At 43.1% G+C, this 19,449-nt stretch overlaps 1 protein-coding gene across 7 annotated transcripts; it reads right to left on the bottom strand.

Moving 5' to 3' along the window:
- Positions 1-5,474: 5,474 nt before the first annotated feature.
- On the bottom strand, positions 5,475-18,832 carry rfx1a (regulatory factor X, 1a (influences HLA class II expression)). Of its 7 annotated transcripts, none has more exons than XM_030736289.1 (20): positions 18,694-18,832; positions 18,400-18,508; positions 16,677-17,054; positions 15,610-15,719; positions 15,418-15,513; positions 14,908-15,186; positions 14,578-14,675; positions 14,014-14,449; positions 13,159-13,340; positions 12,190-12,309; positions 11,788-11,921; positions 11,006-11,124; positions 10,722-10,828; positions 10,431-10,582; positions 9,788-9,885; positions 9,290-9,439; positions 8,686-8,894; positions 8,032-8,185; positions 7,907-7,952; positions 5,475-7,816 (listed from the first exon to the last, which is right to left on the bottom strand). In XM_030736289.1, exons 3-20 carry the CDS (start codon positions 17,032-17,034, stop codon positions 7,656-7,658), a joined length of 3,009 nt encoding a protein of 1,002 aa, XP_030592149.1. In that variant the 5' UTR covers positions 17,035-17,054; positions 18,400-18,508; positions 18,694-18,832; the 3' UTR covers positions 5,475-7,655. The 7 variants fall into 7 exon arrangements, with proteins under 7 accessions (XP_030592149.1, XP_030592150.1, XP_030592148.1 ...); XM_030736290.1 differs by having other exon boundaries at positions 18,400-18,605; positions 18,694-18,819; XM_030736288.1 differs by lacking the exon at positions 18,400-18,508.
- Between the last annotated feature and the right edge of the window lie 617 nt (positions 18,833-19,449).

Below are 19,449 nucleotides of genomic sequence, written 5' to 3'. Positions count from 1 at the left end.
TTTCCCTCCATAAATGGGATCCCTTCAAGAGGTACCAACTGGCACGCATTATTCTCCAGGCCAATCCAGTTCGTCTCCTCATCTTGTACAAGCCATTCGACCACGACACGAAGTTGTGCTGCCCAGTAATACAACTTCAAATTAGGCAAACCGAGACCACCTCTTTCTCTTGGGCTGAATAGTAGTTTCTGCCTAATCCTTGGCTTCCTCCTCTGCCAAATAAAGTTATTAATCATTTTATCTAAAGTTTTAAAAGCAGAGGCAGGTATCCAAATAGGGAGTGCCTGAAATAGATACATTAATCGTGGGAGTAAATTCATTCTCACTGTTTCTATTCTGCCCAATAAGGACAGAGGAAGAATCTCCCATCTGGTTAGGTCCGACTTTATTTGTGTGATTAGTCTACCATAATTTCCATTAAATAGTTGCGAGGTTTGTGGTGTAATCATCACACCCAAGTATTTAAACCCCCTTTTGGGCCAATTAAAAGTGGCCTCTTTATCTAAACTTTTTGGCCATTTGCCCACCAGCATCATAGCCTCTGACTTGGTTTCATTGATCTTGTAGCCTGAGATTTCTCCAATATCTCTTAAACCAGTCATGAGCCTGGGGATCGAACTCAGAGGGTTAGAAATATACAAAATAATGTCATCCGCGTATAATGAAATTTTATGAGTGACTCCTCCTGCTGTTACTCCATGAATTCTAGAGTCTGTCCGTATGCTTTCCGCCAGGGGCTCGATACTAATTGCAAATAGTAGAGGCGAAAGAGGACATCCCTGCCTAGTCCCTCTTTTTAAACTAAAATTCTTTGAGGAATATCCATTCACCCGTACTTTGGATGTGGGTCCAGAATATAACACAGTAATCCAATTAATAAAATCTCTATGAAATCCCATTTTTTCTAGTGTGTGTCTCAGGTACTGCCAGTCAACCCTATCAAATGCTTTTTCAGCATCAAGGCTGAGAAGCATTGAAGGATCCTGTTTTTGTTTTGCCACAGAGATCACATTTAAGGTTCTCCTAATATTATTTATCCCTAGACGTCCCGTTATAAATCCTGTTTGGTCCGGTTTAATTATTGTGTGGATACATTTTTGAATTCGATTTGCCAATATTGTAGTCAGAATTTTTAAATCACAGTTAAGCAAACTTATTGGTCTGTAGGATGAACAATTTGTGGGGTCTTTGCCTTCCTTGGGAATTATAGATATTATTGCTTCTGACCAAGACTTTGGGGGATCCTTATTTGTGAGGGCATAATTAAATACCCTTTGTAATAGGGGTGTGACTTCTGTTTTAAAATACTTATAAAATTCCCCAGGGAACCCATCTGCTCCTGGCACTTTGTTGTTTTTTAAATTTGTTATGGCTTCCTCAATTTCCTTTTTTGTGATTGGATCCCTCATTGCTCTAGCGTCATTTTCCATTAATTTTGGTAACGTAATTTTACCCAGTTCCTTCTTAATCTTCTCTATTTTATTGTCTATCTCCTCTGATTCATAAAGCATCTCATAGTAAGCTGAAAAAGCTTCTGCTATGTCTTTAGGATGGGACAGTGTTTTCTTTGTAAAAGGATGCATTATCTTTTCCACTGTGCGATCTGCCTGTTTCTTACGCAACTGAAATGCTAATAGCCTGCTAGCCCTATTACCTGATTCATAGTACTTTTGGTTAGCAAACCGTAATGCACCCTCAGCCTTATATGTCAACAAGTTATTTAGCGTTTGCCTGTATTCGCTGAGAGATTTTAAAATAGTTTCATCATTTGTCTTTTTATGTTCTTCCTCCAATTGCTGAATGCGGTTTTCTAATTCTACTTGTTTTTTATTGCGTTCTCTTTTAATTTGGGATGACAAAGAAATGAGCTTGCCCCTCATTACCGCCTTTGCAGCTTCCCAAAGAGTAGACACTGATACTTCCCCATTATCATTTTTTTCCATATACTCGTTCCAATCTTTTTTAATTCTTTGAACTACTTCTGGGCAGTTCAGAAGCGAAACATTCATTCTCCACTGTTTTGGTTGTTTATCATTTTCTAAGTTTATTGTCATGACAACTGGACTGTGGTCTGATATTGTTATTGGTTTGATGTGACAATTTATGACTTTATGTACATCTCTCCTTAAGACAAAAAAGAGATCTATTCTGGAATAACTTCCGTGAACCTTTGAAAAAAAGGTGTAATCACGCTCCCTGGGGTGACTTTGACGCCATACATCTATCAGCCCCAATTCTTCAATCAAACTAGGCAATATTTTAGCCTTCTGGGGCACTGGTCTTTGTTCACAAGGATGTTTGTCCATTCTGTGGTTCATCACACAGTTAAAATCACCTCCTGCTATTATAAATCCCTCCGCTTTGGTTGTCAAAAGGGCTGAAATATCCTTAAAGAAGCTAGGATCATCTTCATTAGGCGCATAGATGTTTAAGAGGGACATTTTCACCCCTCTAATTGTACCCACAGCCAAGATGTAGCGTCCCTTTTTGTCTTCATACATGTCTTCTAAGGCAAAACCTAGTGATCTGTGACACAAAATGGCAACTCCTCTCTTTCTACCCCTTTCACATGAAGCACTATAAACCTGCCCCACCCACTCCCTTCTGAGTTTTTTATGTTCTGTCTCATTAAGGTGGGTTTCCTGAAGCATTGCAATAGAACAATTCAATCTTTTCAGCTGGGTCAGAATTTTCTTTCTCTTCACGGGATTATTTATTCCGTTTATATTATAAGTGATTACTGTTAATGTATCCATTTTTGTAGCTTATCCCTTGTAACTGTACTTAATTATAATCAGAGTGAAGTCAAAAGTTGCAATTACATAGAAAATATTGTTTGCTGAGAGACACAAAATGGTAAAGAAACAAAAAAGTTTTCCTGAACATGAAAAACAACTGTGAGCTTCCAATAACCCGGTGGTTTGCCCCTGAAATGAGGTGAACACAAACACAACCCTACAACTAAAGTCAGGGGGTCCCCACCCCCGATCTTCTTTGGGCAGAGAGATGGGGCTCTCTGGGTGGTGTGCACAAAGTGCCTGGGCGATGGTCCTCCAAGATGTCCCCAAGGTATCCTCACACCGCCATAATCGTAAAATTTGCTTCATCCAGTCCTCCTCTTCCTCCCTTCCCCACCGTCCCGTAGCTTATTTTTCAACACTTCTTTTATAGCCTGAATCTATATGTTGAAGTCAATATTTTATGATAAATGACACTCCCTTGCATGTCTAGTCTTATTTACTATTATTCTATTGTTATTGTCTATTATCTTCCTTACTGTTCATCACAAATTTAGCTTCTATTTACCTCTCATGCACTTCTAGACTTGATATGGCGATCTCATTCACAGGAAGGGGCTCTCTTCTCTCTGTTATCACCTTGGATAATGGCTCTGATCTCAGCAGGGTTCAGCTGTTGGCTCTTTCTCTTCTTTCCCTGAGTTGTCCATCCGTCTCGTGTCAACTCCTGTTCCAGTATCTCTCCGTCCTCCAAAGCTGATTCAATGCCGAGTTCTTTCAGTGTAGAATGCGCTGCTGAAAGTGAGGGGAATAATTTTGTGCCCTCGTTCAGGAAGAGTTTCAGCTGGGCTGGGTATGGTGACTGGGCCCTGATGTTCTTTTCTTTTAGCTTTTTTATTACTTCTCTGACTTTTTTCCTTTTCTTCTGCAAGTCCGGTGAGTAGTCATGGTCGAAATAAATCGTGTGCTCTTGGTACCGTATGTTTTTTTGCTTCCAAGCTTGTGAAAGCACTTTTTGTTTTACACTAAAGTCCAAAAACCGGGCTATGATGGATCTTGGTGGCGCCGCTGCGGCTTTAGGCTTCGGACCTGGTGCTCTGTGTGCTCTTTCTAATTTAATAACAACTTCTTCTCGGAACTCTAAAGAGGTGCTCAGGAGGTCTGTGATAAAGTTTATCATGTCTTCCTTTTCCGCTCCCTCTGGAACGCCATACAGCCTGATGTTATTACGGCGGAGTCTGTTTTCCATGTCGTCACATTTAGCCGTGAGGAGAGCTTCTCTTTCCAGCAAATATCCCAGTGCTCTCTCCTGCCGTATGCTTCTGTCCTCCGTTGCACTTACTCTGTCCTCCGCTTCAGTCACTCTTCTGTCCAGCCCCTCCATTCGTTTCTTCAAGTCCTCCATAGATGACTCTACCCGGTGTAAAGAGCTCTTCAGCTCCCGAAATGAGTCAGTGTTTTCCTGCCGAAGTTTTCTTAATTCCATTAGCATCGCTGTTTCCCCGCTGGCGTCTCCCATAGCTTTCAACGGTGTAGCTTCGGCTAACGTTAGCTGCTTGGAGCCTGTTATAACGTCGTCTTTTCTACCTGCCTTCATGTCGTTCTTTTCTGACTTCTGACTAGAACTCCGTATTCTTGAGCCCTTTCCCTTCAGTTTGGTACTCATTTATCACTTTTCATTACTTTGTCGGCTATATGTTGGTGGGTCTGGTGGAACTGCAAGTTTATGCGTCCGTCCTCTTCATATCCTTCCCGGAAGTCCGGCCATCCTGCCTTCTATCAACCATTTGGGCTGCTGGTGGTTTAATGGTGTCGAGGATATTTTCTTTGGATCCCTTAGTACCAGCTGAGCATTGTTTAAACACAACAGCCTACCTGACCGTGTTGCTCACCATGTTCGTCCCTTTATGACTACAGTCTATCATCTTATGGCTGCTTCCAGCAGGATACCATAGCACCATATCACAGAGCTCAAATCATCTCGAACTGGTTTCTTGAACTTGACAATTGGTTCACTGTATTCAAAGGGCCTCCACAGTCACCAGATTTCAATTCAACAGAGCACCTTTGGGATGTGGTGGAACGGGAGATTCACATCATGGATGTGCAGCCGAGAAATCTGCAGCAACATGTTATCATGTCAATAAAGCTACTTCCCTTGTCACAAGGAATCATCACAGCTGCTGGTGAGTATATAATACATAATCTGTTGTTGCGAGATATAAAAGTGCAGTTGAGGGAAAAATCCACTGGAGGTCACTGTTGGTTTACGGAAGATGTGACCAACTAACTATCTTAAAGTATGATTTCTTCACATAAAATACACATATGTGAGGATGCCCCTCTGAGTCTCATTAGTTGTGTCTACTCATTGTACTCCAGTATTTGATGACACTTTATGCGGTCTTGTGCTTTTATCCGAACACTGATCAGTTTCTGCTCGGTGCTTAGGCAAGCCGACTTTGAGTTTCAGGTATTTTGGTGTTCCTGTTCCAGTGTCATATTTAGAGCACAGCAGCAGAAATGCTAACAGACGAGTGTATGAGAGCAGGAAGCTGCAGGGGTGGTTTTTCAGACAAGGGTGTCAAATTTAATTCGAATGTGGCTGTTTTTCCAGGTAACCCTGCCCTTACCTGGGTAACAATTACCAAAATACTAAAAAGTGCACCAATATGAGATGTCACTTAATCAGAACTCTGAGGGGGGGAGAAAAAAATCCACAAGAGGAAAAACAAGTGTAATTTTAAAAATTCTTTAATTTATATCTTTAAAATTAAAAACATCTGAATTGCATTCTACCACCTCCAAAGGCACAGTCATACTTAGAGCAGACCAAATCCAGAAAACACTGCCACTGAACATCTTTTTTTTTTTTCTCAGTTTGTTTTGTACATAAGAAACAATGCACTATAAAAATGACTTCAACATTTTTTTTCTTTTACTGGGTAAACAATGGCCATTCTGTACGCTGTAGATCATTAAAAGACTGGAGTGATATGTACTCAGCTGTGGTAGCGCTAGACTCCGTATAAAGGATGATGTGCTGGTTTGAGGCTGTCAATGCCTGTGATAACACGCATTGCTTTTTAAAGACGCAGTATTGACAAAAATTTTTAAAATGACACATTTACAGCAACCAATCTCGATGAACAGTGAATATGGATGTTTGAAGCTAAACAAAGCCAATGGGCGGGAGGGTGGAAACGCAGTGAGACGAGAGAGATGAGCGTCAGTGGAGGAGTGAGCAGACAAAAAGCCAGCAGATCTCTCACCTCTCGTCAAATTCTCCGAACCTCCCTGTGAGGTGAGAGACAAATGCATGAAATCTGGCACCTCCACCTCACCGTTAAAAACACCTTGAAAAAGTGGGGAAAACAAAACAACGAAGAGAAAAAAACCCCCCAAACTCTTGAGTTTTAAAGTCAACATGTGCAAAGAGGCAGGGTCTTAGCATGTGTGTGGAAAAGTCATCAGATACGAAAGAGGATCGATAACCGAACGTACAATCACAAATCAATAATGCACACAAGGGTTGCTTACAATGTGTGACAACACAGCACCATACACTGCACAAGAGGTTCACTTAGTGACAACGAAATTCAAAATAGTGGATAAATATACAGTAGAATATAAGAATATCACCGTTCTTACTCAGGCACAGTCCCTAAAACAGAGAGAATTACGAAAGAAAAAGAAAAAATCAGCGAGGATCAAAGCGAACCGGTTTGGCACACGCACAAATGTGGAAAAAAACAAAACATAATGAAATAAGGCAAGAAAATAATAAGTCAAAGGAAAATGAGGCCACAGAGGAACTTATTGGATGAACATTTGAACATAAACTACGGAACACATACAGCACATCTCTCTCTCTGGTGGAACCAGATGTTCTGTAAAAAGAGAGGATTTTTCTTTTTCTTTTGCAGCAACTAACGTGAGTTCCTACTTCACAGCTGGAGCTTTATCTTCACAAGTGTGTGCAGCAGCTGCGGCAGGCACTCCGAGAACACGAGAGCTTTTCTTTCTTTCTTTCTTATTTTTTTTTTTTTTAACAGGTGAATCACACAGGAACTCGCACGCTTTAAAATCAAACCAATTTGAATGTCTTAGAAAATATCTACAGAACAGTCGGTGTGAGTCACGTAACCAGACGCGCACAACCATGGAAAAGCCTGTTCAGTCAGCCTCTAGAAATAACAGCAGGGCGGTGTGACCACAGTGCTCGTACAAGCAGACAGAGAAAAAACACACAGACACACACACGTGCACAAAAAAAAAAAAAACCCGGCCACTTGCTGTCTTTCAAAAAGCCCTACTCACTCCCCAAAGCGGTAAATGATGCAGTAACTACTAAATTCAAACACCATTTACTGTCTATGGTCTGCTCTGTGCCCTTTACACACACTTCACAGCACCTTTTAAAGACCATTTTGTTACGGCAGTGACAGTTGCGGGAGGGCGAGCACAAGTTTTACAGCAATGAGAGAAACGGCGAGGCCACGGGTTGCAGCGCAATGAGGAAATCAACAAAAAAAGTGCCTGGCTTTAGTTTGTTTTTACAGATTAATACAACTGAAGGTCGGAACTGAAGTTTCTCTTTGCATTAAGAAACTCTGGGTTTGTGAAGCCACGTCCTGTTGCAAACGCCACTGATTGTGGATGAAATCAATGGTGCAGACAGGTGGTTGTGCCATCCAGGCAGCAGCAGTTACTGACTTGTGTGTGTGTTCTGTTTTGTGTACGTGTGCGTGTGTGTGTGTGCCTGAACACCACGCGCAATCAAAACGGTATGCAGCGAGAGTGCGCGCGCACGTCGACAAGATCTATATACATGTGTCAAGTGTATAAATTACTGTTCTTTGTACATCTGTGTGTGTGTGCGATCATTATAATCAGCACATATCATTTACACTGCGGTTAGTTGTCAGCTGACCCGGTGGCGAAGAGAACTCTCTGGTCAGTTCTGGCCAGCTTGGCAGGCGGCTCCAGAGACTCCTCTCCAAGCACAGCCCCATCTGAGGGAAGGGACAGCTCCTGACCTTCTTCATCACTCTCTTCCTCCTCTTCTTCTTCTTCTTCTACAACAGAAAGCGTAGCAGAGATGGTTACAAATAATGCTGACAACGTGAGTGTTAGTCAAGGTGAAGTACAGCAGAAACAGTGCAGACCTTTATCCGGATCCAGCTGGTTCAGAGCCCGACCTAAACTGGCAAACTAATAGCAAGAAGGGAATTGGTTAGTACTGTGAACGCGGCTTACATTATTATATTTATTTGGATTTCTGCACCTTTACCTCTCCCATAACAGCAATGGGGGTCTCTCCTTTAGCCTGGGCCACTCTGTGCTCTATAAGGTAGTACATGTACTCGTCATACAGCAGGCGGATCAGGTGAAAGGATCCAAAACTGGCTGCACTCCGGAGGGTGAGGTCTCTGATCACCATGGAACTGGAGAGAAAAAATGGGGAAATAAGACACTCTTACTCATACATGTACCACTTCTCTTAGTACCAAGTGGGAAGTACTTTTTTCCTCATTGCTTCACTGGAACAAGTTTGGCAGCATGAGTCAACAGTCGGTGTGATGTAGTCTGTGGGAGATTTTAGATTTTGGCTATGCTGCTATTTCCAGGCCTTTAAGACTAATTAATAACAATTTCACACAATTTTGTTCATTATTTTGTGATTGTTACAGACAGCAACTGACTTAGAATGCAACAAAAAACTCCCCCAAAAAACAAAAAACAAATGTGAAAAAAAAGACCATCTTAGCTTTGTATGCTTCAGCTCTAAAGAACTGGCTATTGTGTACTTACACACTGCTCTCTCATCATTTTACCAGCCATTCAGCTCAAAAGAGAAGAATGCGGTCAAACCGTTCTATCATTAACTCCAACAAAAATGGAATCAGAAAAGATCAGGAGCGGGAGAACTTCCCCACAAACACACCTGTAAAAGGACCACTTGAGCAGGAAGAGCTTGGCGGCCTTAGGGAAGGCAGGGCTGTGTTGGTAGGGCTTTAGGACCTGGGAGACCACACTGTCAAGCCACGCTGCCCACTGCTCCAATGAGTTCTGCTGCTGGAGGGTCAACTTGAAGTCCTGCTCGAGCCGCTGGACGACACGGTCTTCGCACCGGCACACCCATGAAGCCTGCTCCTGCAAAAGGGCAAACAGGAGGAGGGCAAGTGTCATTACAGGGCAGTCACATCTGGTATGTCTGCTGTAAAACTAAAGGGCACCTGGGTGACTTCATCTTTACAAACACTAGCAGCAGATGAAAGTTACAGCAGGGTACTAGTGCTAGCTTTAGTGATCACTATCTGAAAGTATCCCCAGAAAGAAGAAGCTGTTTCTGAGAAAAAGCAAATGAGCTTCCTGAACAGCAAAGTTCAAAGAAAGAGAGCATGACTGAGTCTGGATAAACAACTAATATGTGAAACCTCAGCAAAACCACAAGCTACAGCGACAGCTGCAAAACCAAAGCAGCATTCAACCGCCGACAACATCATCAGTGCACTATCACTGGAATTGCTGCCAGAGACGAAACCGACCTGGACGTTGGCAAAGTCAACGCGGTTGAGGTCGGACAGCATCTGGTTGATCTGAGCCGTGTTCTGGAGGACGGCGCGGGCTGCCTGGGCGAGGTGGTTCAGACTGGTGTAGCGGCGCAGTGTCTGAGCAAAAGCGTTGGCTGATGTTACCTGAGAGAGAGGGGGAAAAAAATGACGGGGTCAGACATCACAAAATAGGAATACTTTGAGAGCATAAACGCAAATAAATGTTTCACTAACATCCCAGTGTAACAGGTGTTTTCTGTGACAGCTGCCATTTGGGTGATTTACTTTTTTCTTTCACAAAAGCAGCTCCTGATCACAAAATCACTCCACAAAAACTCCCAGAAATCTAATAATGTCTGAGCTTAGAGTCAGACCCAATAAAGCAGTGTTTTTGTAAAGTAGGATCCTCCAGGCCTAAAAAAAAACTGTTTGCTCCATGGCTCAGAAAACAAGCAGTTCCATCCACTGCAAGCTAATAATAGAGGGCTGTACCTTGATGCGGACCATTTCCTCAGGGATGTTCATCATGGCATTGGTCAGCCAGCTCTCCAGGCTCTTGGCAAAATTGCGAATGGCTTGAGTTAAGGCACCTGCAGGCAGAAAAGGGTCTGTCATTGCAGAGTTTGTTTTCCTATCCCTGGAGAACATACCAGGAAAAAGGATTAGGTCACGCCTACTTAAGTCGCCAAGTTTCTGCTGGTAAAAGTTTTTTTTTTTTTTGGTGTTATAGTTGAATCACCAAATTTGTGTCCACATTATGTGGACATGGAAAATTTTGCTTTGGCAGCACTGTGAAGTTTATTCCAAAGGGAAGTGATCAACATGATCAAAGTCTGACTAAAACTGTAACCGAAACCAAAAAAAAACGAGTTTAACTGCCAGTAAAAGCTGTGGATGCATGTGATGGAAAACAGTGTAGTCTTTCAGTACGGAGCCAACAGACTGTTGGGAGGACCGTTGTTCCCTAATAGGCTCATTTTAACAAGATGAAATTGGCACTAAGTTTTAAGAAAAGCTTTTTATTTATATAAGCACACTCTATAGGCATGGATAAATATGCTTACTTGGGAAATGCAATTATTTCCAGCTCAGTGTGGTGGTTCACTACATAATCAGTCTTCTTATAGAGCCTTACTCGGGATGGGTCTGAGGACATCAGGGATGAGGATTTCCACCAGGCCCTGGTAGAGGCTGTTGTCACAGTCACGGCTCCAGCGCAGCACTGGCTCATACTTGCACAGCAACACCAGGCAGGACTTAGGGAGACGCTTCTCTGACTCATCATGACTGCCAAGCGCACACACACACACGCACACACAGTTTGTATGGAAATAGTAATACTACGGCAACAGACACATTTTCTTACTATCTTAGAACACAATCTGAATCTTGAATGAATGCCTTGCTCTACAGTACAATCACTCACACAGCCAACGTGGCATCTCCAGCCTGACTTTGGCTGAACCTCCAGAAGGTCTTCCACAGGGTCTCTACCAGGGTAAACTGCAGGTTAACCATCACATCGAGAATGGCCTGAAAGAACAGAAAGAAAAAAATTCATACATCAAAGACTGAGGACAACCTTTTCTTACTAAAAGGTTGTAGTTGGTTTAATTTGACTCAGAGTAGTCCTCCACTGATTGATAGAAAGGAACTATGCACAAAGGAAAACTTCATAATCATAGCCAGTGGGTTCCTGCTATTGGTTACCTCACAGTGTTCTCTGTACAGCAGCTGAAAGCTCTTTATGTGCTCCAGCTCAATGCCCTCTGGCAGAGACTTCCCCTGGAGATCAATTTCTGGGAACTCTGGGAGAGCTCTGGATGCATCTGGACACAGGACAATGGAGCAATGAATACTCAGAGAGAAATCACATTAACTGTGGAGGGTAATCAGCATTAATGTGAATGACACCAGAGACAAGAGATTAATCTCTTAATCTCTTGTCTCCGGAATAGCACTAAATGGCACAAGTGTCCTGGTTTAGCCCATATTAGGAGGGATGTGGCATTTAAATGGTGAGAATGCAGCATCTGTGTTTTCATTATATATATTTCATATATTAAATAAATAAGAAATTGTACCTAATATACTTTAAACTGCTATGGCAGATTCTGTTAGTGGATGTCCCTCTGACAGTCTGGGTGCTCACGAGGCACGCAGAACCCTGCTGCTAATTTCTATTGGCTTTTTTTTATGCTAGTCTAAGTGCAATTAAAGCTTCCCAAAATGTCTAAAACACAAGCTGCCCAGACACTGACCTCAAATTTTTAACAGTGAGGTCAAATTAACAATTAACTTTTAAATGCACCTTAAAAGGAAAAGCATGTTCGGAGATTACTGCTAGGTCAGGCACAATCCAGCCACACTAAACAACCACACAATGTGATGCAAGGTCCTACAACAGGTCCTGAGAGCTGAGCAGAATATTTTGCTCACTCACTCTTATGACTCACCCAAATTAACATTTTTAAACTGTTCACTAAACTCACCTAGGAACTGCTGGTACTGCTGAACCTGGGTGCTGATGTCCACATGCCCTGACCCCTGCTGCTGTTGCTGCTGCTGGCCCACTCCTGCTGCCGTGCCATTGGTCATTCCTTCCACTTTATGCACAGGCTTCAACCTGATAGGAGCAGAGGGAAAAGTACATCAGGCATTCAGGTCTAGACAAAGGTGATAAATAATAAAGGGAAATGAAATTGTAATTCAGTCTCATAATAAGAGCAGCAGATGCCTGGAGCAGCCGGAGGAATGGAAGAACATATGTGGTGTGAGAGATGGAGGAAAAACAGGAGCCAGTGGCAAAACCGTATGAATGACATCGAGTGAGGTGGAAAATAGGGAAACTGTGTAATGATGGAGCTTAAGTGTGCAGACATTTATGCAGATACCTCTGTTTCTGTGAGAACGGCTGTTGCCTCATAGCCAGGTGCTGTTGGTCTTCCATCAGCCGGAGGAGAGTAGAGCCTGCTTTGATTCTCAGCCCATAATAGTGGTATTTAGAATTACCCCTAACGGGGAGATACAAAAAAATGGTTTTACATTTAAAAAAAAAACAAAATCTACCTCTACAGAGTGGTAGAGGTAGATTGTATAAACTTATGTTAACTCCCCCAAGCTACGTGTATCCTCTTACTAGATATCGACTTAGAATTTCATAAATGACAACGGAATTGCACCCATGCTACCAAATACTTTTAAAAAGTCATTTTCACCAGCTCAGTCTCCCACACACATGCTGTCCGTCTTCATCGCTACCCACATGTCTTCCTACACAAGGCAAACATTTTGCAATGCTCCAGAGAGCTTCATAGTTCCTAGGAAAAAAAAAAATTCCACCATTCTCCTGCTGGAAACTTTGAGTGCACGAGTGTTCATTTAAGATATGTATGCATAGCGTTCTCATGCACATCAATCACATGAAGCCTGAGGGTGAAATGAACAGCGCCCCATAGAGGTTTGTACTGCTTCCAGAAGAAGTCATGGGGAAACGTGTAATCTCTGTTTGCCTCATCTCTGTGTCAGGTTGACATTTTTTGTAAAAAGAGCAAATGGGCAACAGAGCAGATGATCCATCTCACCCTATCCTTAGCATTCTCAACTGTCGTTCCAACTCTCTGCATTTTCTCCTTCACCCCATCCATGAACATTCTTTGTGGTCTTCCTCTTTTCCTCCTGCCTGGAAGCTATATTTTCACATCCAGTATATCCACTATCCCTCTTCTGCACATGTCCAAACCACCTCAACCTTGCCTCTCTAACTTTTAGCTCATATACCTTAATTAATAGACATAAATGGGTTGCATATATATAGTATTTTACCCTTACTGGGCCTGAGTTTGGATGACAGCCAATCTTACCGAGTGCCCAAGCGCCGTGTGCGTAACCCCATGAACACTGATCTGATGAGTTTCCCAAACGACGCAGCATTAACGGGTTCTAGCTTCTGCTCCTGGCAATGCAGCAGGTAGTGGCAGTAAAGGGTGGAACGGGGCAGACTCACTCCTTCAGCTGTCTCATAGTTGTCCAGCAACCACTGTACCTGACACACAGGCAACAAAACAAAGAAAAGAGCTGGTGCAGTTAGCAAAGCCAGGAAAATGTAGACAGGAAAATGCAGACCTATCAGCAAACACATTGCACACCTTTAATTAGATACATATACATGACATGCACACACACACACACACACACACGCACACACACACCCATACTTCTCTAGTCATTATATTGTACCAACACAAATCCATTCACATTTACAGTGTGTCGGTCATTCAGGAATGAAAACACAAATACATCTGCTTGCGTGCCGTGGCATACAACTTTGGTATGCAATGAATCAATGACCTGGAATACTGATGGGATGTCGGCCAGACACGTTTTAGTTATCGCTATCGTATGGGGTTCAATATGATGAATTTGGGATGACAAATATAGTGTTGAGGCATTTCAAACAAATTAAAAATGCCCCTCATCACATGCACTGCAATGGTATGAAAATGATGAGGTCATGGTTTTGTTTTCTTTGAGGAAATCACAGTTAAAAAACAAAAACAAATTTCAGCTAACGTTTTCTGGTCCTAATCTCCAGATTTTTAATTGTGCTTTCCATTTGACAAAACTCAAACTATGACATCATCAGTGTGCGCCACCAAGGGGTTGTGTGAATGACAACAGAACGAGAAGAAATTCCTGCGCTTGGCGCCTCTGCATACCTTCTTGTCTGCCGACGGCACGCTACTCTCCTCGCCCTCTGTAATACTCACAGTGGCCGGAGAGGCGCGGGCGGTGTGTGAGTAGTTCTGACTGTTCCCGGCTGCCGATCCGCTGCTGTTGCTGCTGCTGCTGCCCAGCATGTAACCCCCCTGGATCACATAGCTGCCCGCCGAGCCGCCGTTGGTCCCTGCCCCTTCCCCTGCCCCGTTGGTAGTACCACCTGCTGTCACCACTGTGGCCCCTCCCCCTGCCGCAGTAGTAGGCTGGGCCACAAACATTGAGACACCCGCTGTAGTGCCGGCTGTCACAGAGACGGTCAGAGGTGTGCCGGGTGTGGAGGGCTGCGCACCAGAAGTTGCCTGTCCTTCGTAATACGGGGCAGCGGTAGTCTGGGTGTACAGGGGGGTGTCGGTGTAAGGGAAGGTGCCGGAACGACTGGATGACAGACATGTAAAGATGCGTTACAAAACCAAGAAGCTGTAGGAGAAAGTGTGAAAACAAAACAAAACAAAAAAACAATAGTTCTGTGTGGAAAAGTGTTAGAAAATGAGCTTCATTCTAACATGGTGCTGGTAGTGTAGTTGTTGTCTCCTCCTTCCACATACTGCACTTGATTGGTGTACACATGTTGCACTGGCACTGATGTGAGCTGCTGCTGGACCTAAGGAACGGACACACACACACACACACACACACACATACACGCACACAAAAATCCAATAAATCCTTGGCTACCTCGCTGGACAATATCAACGGTTTCATTCCTTAGAATTTTAATATGTTTCATGTCCAGCCTTCTTTTGCAGTGAAAACTACAAACAATTCTTATCAACAGACAGCTGCTCTGTCCCCTCATCTTTATAGCAGCAGATTCCCTTGTGTCCCTGACCTACTTGGAAAGCTTTGGTTGTAGTCTGCAGAGGTGGATGATTGGGACCTGAGCTGGTGACAGCAGGATGGCCTCCTATCTCATTCTCAGCAAGCACAGACAGCGTGTACAGTGACAGCCAATTCTGATCCAAGGGGAAAGAGATGGGGTTGCAGCAGCAACTGCTTATGCAGTCTGCTGACACCCAGCGAAGGCAAGCTGACTGCCCTGCCTCACGACATGGCTGCCAATCTTCTAGTTTCTTATCCCTGACTAAACCAATCATGTTCGAGCTAAGGGGAAGCTGAAAAGTTGCAGATTTGACCACAAAACGATGAGCTGACTAATACTAAGCCAAAATAGGAGGAAGTTGCAAAGTTCAAGCCGTATCAGAAGTCACATTGATCAAACATTTAGCGAAGTGAATCTGAGATGACTTATTTGCTTTTACGCACTGGTTAAGTGAAAGCATAAGTGATTTTGAGACATAACATGTTCTTTGCCAGCGATGAACTGTGGCACAGTGTTGACTTACCTCCTGGGTGATATGGACAGGCTGTAGACTAGTGACACTGAGCTGTGTGCCTGGCTCAGTTTTGGCAATCTGGGAGGTGGCCTGCACCACTGACCTCTGTTGAGATGAAGTACTCAATAAATAAAGAGGAGTTTCAAGAGTAAAGAAAAAACACAATTGAATGTTGCTTGCATGTATGTGTGCAGACTTTACCTGCTGAGCTGTCTGTACCTGCTGAACAACCTGTGTGGGCACTCCCGTCTGCACCACAGCTGGAGGCGGACTAGAGTCTGACACACTGTCATTTGAGTGAAGGGAACCCTCTGAAAGATAAAGATGGCATCTAAGTACCTTCATATTATTTCTATGTCATTAAGCTCACTTTATGCTGCCTCTCATCTCTTGTTACAGCTGCTAAATATTAGATTGGTAACACTAATAGTGTACTAGGTAGCAGCAGCATACATATTCAAATCCCCCCGTTTGTAAAGAAGCAAACAAAAATATCATACTGCAGAATTTAAAGGGGTTTTTTGTTTAGTAAATTTTTATTTAGTAAAAGATCTAGGGCACAATTAAAACCACAGAGACTGTTAGATCTGTGAGACCGAGTCTGTAACACAGTTTTGTTTCGTTTGCCACACAACCTCATGCCAGACTGGGAGTGTTCAGTATGACAGTTGAGCATTTTGTCTGCCTAAGTCTTTGCAAGCACTTGACTATACAAGTTGAATTCATTAAGTCAAGCAAAATCAGGTATTTCTATGGCAGCTAATTGCTAGTTTACTCATCTTCCACTCCCAAAACCTCTGCAACTAAATTCCACACCTTGCCCTTTCTGGAGTTGTCCTAATAAAACGGATCTGTGATGTCTGTGACGTTCTCTGACAGGTTAACGTCAGGCCTTGTGCCAACAGTTATGATAATGCAGTGATGTGTTACATGATGGGGGGTTGCACAAGGTAATATATGAATATGGCTTCCACCAAAAATAGACTGAACATACATTTTCAGCAGAGTGGAGCAGGGTGCTTCTAGGACCCTTGTGTTATGATATTTAGTTGGGATCACATGCAGGTGGAACAAAGATTAAAGTCTGCACACCTAAGGAGCTCCTGAAATTTTTTTTTATTACTTCGACCAGGAGAGTTCGAGGGTGTGTGGACTTTAATTGTTGTTCCACTATTGTTTTTTGTCCTAGCACCCTTTTTTACTTCTTTGGATGTGCATGCTTTTTCTTTTTCTCTGATTACATGCAGGTGAAATCATAAAGCCTTTACCTGTGACGGTAACAACAATGTACTGCGGGGTACTTTGAGCATTTCCTGACTGCGTGGGGGAGCCCTGGATCTCTGCAGTTACATACTGTGTCTGAGCTGGCTGGGCTTGCGCTGTGGACTGGGTCTGACCAGCAGCAGCAGGCTTCTGAGTGATGGAAGTGGCTTGTTCTGTGGGAGTAGTTTGGCCTGTGGGTGTGACCACAGTGGGAGCAGCCACAGTAGTCTGAATCTCAGCCAAAAACTGAGGAGCAGTTACAGGGGTGGCGCTGGTATCAGGCTGACCCGTTGTGACGGTGACAGCAGCCCCCTGGGTTTGGGCCGCTGGCTGGATCTCACCTACGTAGCCTGAGGTGGCCATTACAAGAGCTGGGAATCAGGCTAGGAAAAAAGAAACAAGTGGCAAAGTTACACTTTTCAGATTTAGCTATTTATTTCCAAACAAGTGGATTAAAAAAAGGAGAGTGAAGGAAATGTAGGGGAACAAAAATATATACATAATAGCACTTTGTAAAAGTAAAACTTTTACTTTTAAACTAAACAGTCATGAATAAGGAGTCCAACTTGTAACTTACATAGGTGACATTTCAACATGAGTTATGAGGTGTACATGAAGTGATAAAAGTTAAGGAATAACAGTGATCAATATCAATATCCCTGCTTTTCTACCAATAAAGCCTGTACTCAGCAGGTAATACACCACGTGACACGTGACAGATATTTTTTACATGTTCATTTCTTGCCTAGATGCAAATGAATGAGCGAGAGAGGCATCTGAAAGTATTATTGTGGCCAGCCTGTCTGTGGTGCAGCTCATAAGGGGATCTGGATGGGGGGAGGAGCATTGATGGGAACAAGCATTTTGGTGTCTCATTACCTGTAATGTGATCGCGCTGCCTTTCATGTACACAATTATGCCTGTAGCATAGCTAGGGAAAATCCCTTACCAAACTGCATTGATGCTGCAGTGCCCTCTGTTCTTTTGCTTTATGTCACGCACAGTTACAAGAAGTCCACATAAACCACATTTTTGGCACTTTTTTTTTTTAATACCATAACGTAAATAACCTTTAAAGCAGGGCCATTTCTCAGTAACTCAAGTTAAAAAAAAAAAGAAGGAACCAGCAGAGCTAGAGGAGAAAAGGTTTTCTTCAGTAATGTGGCTGCAAATGTGTTTTCTTCTTTAAGTTTAAATCAATTAGAAAATTGTTACGAATCGGGTGTTTATTTAGCAGGCGGCACAAAGACAAAAGAGGTGAAAGTAACCTAGAAAGCACCTGCAAAAACGCCCTCCTTCGCCACGCCCCTTACGTGTTAAATGTCTGCCACCTGCCACAGCTTTCTCAACTTTCCGCTAAAGACAGAAAGATACTGAATCTGCCTTTAATTAACTCTCCCCGTTCCTCAAAAATAACACAAACCACGTCGCACTTTTAATGTTAGTATCCCAAATTAGCATCATTTTTGAAGGTGGGGGAGTAATCAGCTTTATACACCCTGTGTGTTTGTGTGAGAGTCAAGTCAGCTACTGGAGAAAAACATAGTGTGCAAACCCATCATCGACTGCACGCCGTTAACAAGACGAGTGTCCGTTAATAGTCAAAAAGACGTTGGCTGCAAGCGGCGGAGAACACGAGCCTGTCGTGACAGCCACTGATGCTAGCTGTGTAGCGAGGTAGCACGAGCAGGAAGCTAACTCGTCTCTACAACAACCGCCATTTTGTACCTTTTGCATTTGACATCGCCATAACAACGGCCTGCTTGGGTATGCATCTATGGCTGCGTCGTCATGGCAGGCGAAATTCAGTGTCACACGGAGAAGCAGCAGGCGCAAACTACAGCACACAAGAAACCCAACTGGTTATCAGAACGACAGCTAGCTTGCAGGCTAACCCCCAGCTAACACTGGGAGGCAGTTGCCTGTTATGGCTACTGAAACAACAAGGGGGAAAAGCAATAGCACAAATCAGCTGAAGCGTTAGAGGACATAAAATGCTATATATCATATTAAGAGCTTCACCTCTGGTTCCACGTGTGTATTTCCCACTGGTAAAATATCTTCTTTTAGTTTTTATGGCGGATTCAGTTGTTGTTGTTGTTGATTCTCGTTGCTGGGTTCTTGTCGCCAGGGCTACCGTGGCTATGGCGCTTCGTCCTCACCAGGGCAACTGTTGCTACCCACCCGCTCCCTTCCCTCCCCCTTCGCTGCTGTGATTGGCCGAGAGCTGCCAAATCGTCTTAAAGTGACAGCGCAAGGGAAATTTTTACTACAAAGCCTTCCACGCCCATTTGTGGAAAATCCCAGAGGTGGATGCTCCCAGTAAAAATCCCAGTAAAAGTAAAGGTTTGTTTTGGTTTGTTTTTAAATTGTGGATAAAACCAATGCATAGCCTATACATGTACTAGTCATTTAAATGGATGACGCTGATTTATCTGTGTGGAGCATCTTGGTACATTGAAACCAAGTTCATTGAAGGTGCATTAATAGCATACCTGAGGCTAAGGAACAGTGACTTTATTGTAATATTTCTTCCTTCCTTTATACTACAGATTCATTTTTACAATAATGTACATATCACCATCGGCATGTTTTACAAAATAAATGAATAAATAAAGCAAGGTGTAGCAGAAACACAAGGCTATATAAAGACAAATTTAAAAAGTTTTGAAAGAGAGATTTAAAAAATAAATAGTGAATTTCAGATTCTTGCTTGCCATCACAACATCTTATAGCTGATTACATATCTGGCATTTGCCTGCCCTCAGTTTCACCATA

Source organism: Archocentrus centrarchus, chromosome 8, assembly GCF_007364275.1.
Source record: "Archocentrus centrarchus isolate MPI-CPG fArcCen1 chromosome 8, fArcCen1, whole genome shotgun sequence".
In the NCBI taxonomy this organism is placed as follows: Eukaryota; Metazoa; Chordata; class Actinopteri; order Cichliformes; family Cichlidae; genus Archocentrus; species Archocentrus centrarchus.
The sequence above is the reverse complement of the archived record's forward strand: the minus strand, read 5'-3'. Positions and strand labels throughout refer to the sequence as shown.

Coding starts and splice junctions, on each gene's coding strand:
- rfx1a (XM_030736289.1), bottom strand. CDS start 17,034: ATGGCCACCTCAGGCTACGTAGGTGAGATCCAGCCAGCGGCCCAAACC. Junction 15,187..15,417: donor CTGTCCATATCACCCAGGAG/GTAAGTCAACAC, acceptor GCAACTTTTCAG/CTTCCCCTTAGCTCGAACAT. Junction 10,829..11,005: donor TGTACAGAGAACACTGTGAG/GTAACCAATAGC, acceptor CTGTTCTTTCAG/GCCATTCTCGATGTGATGGT.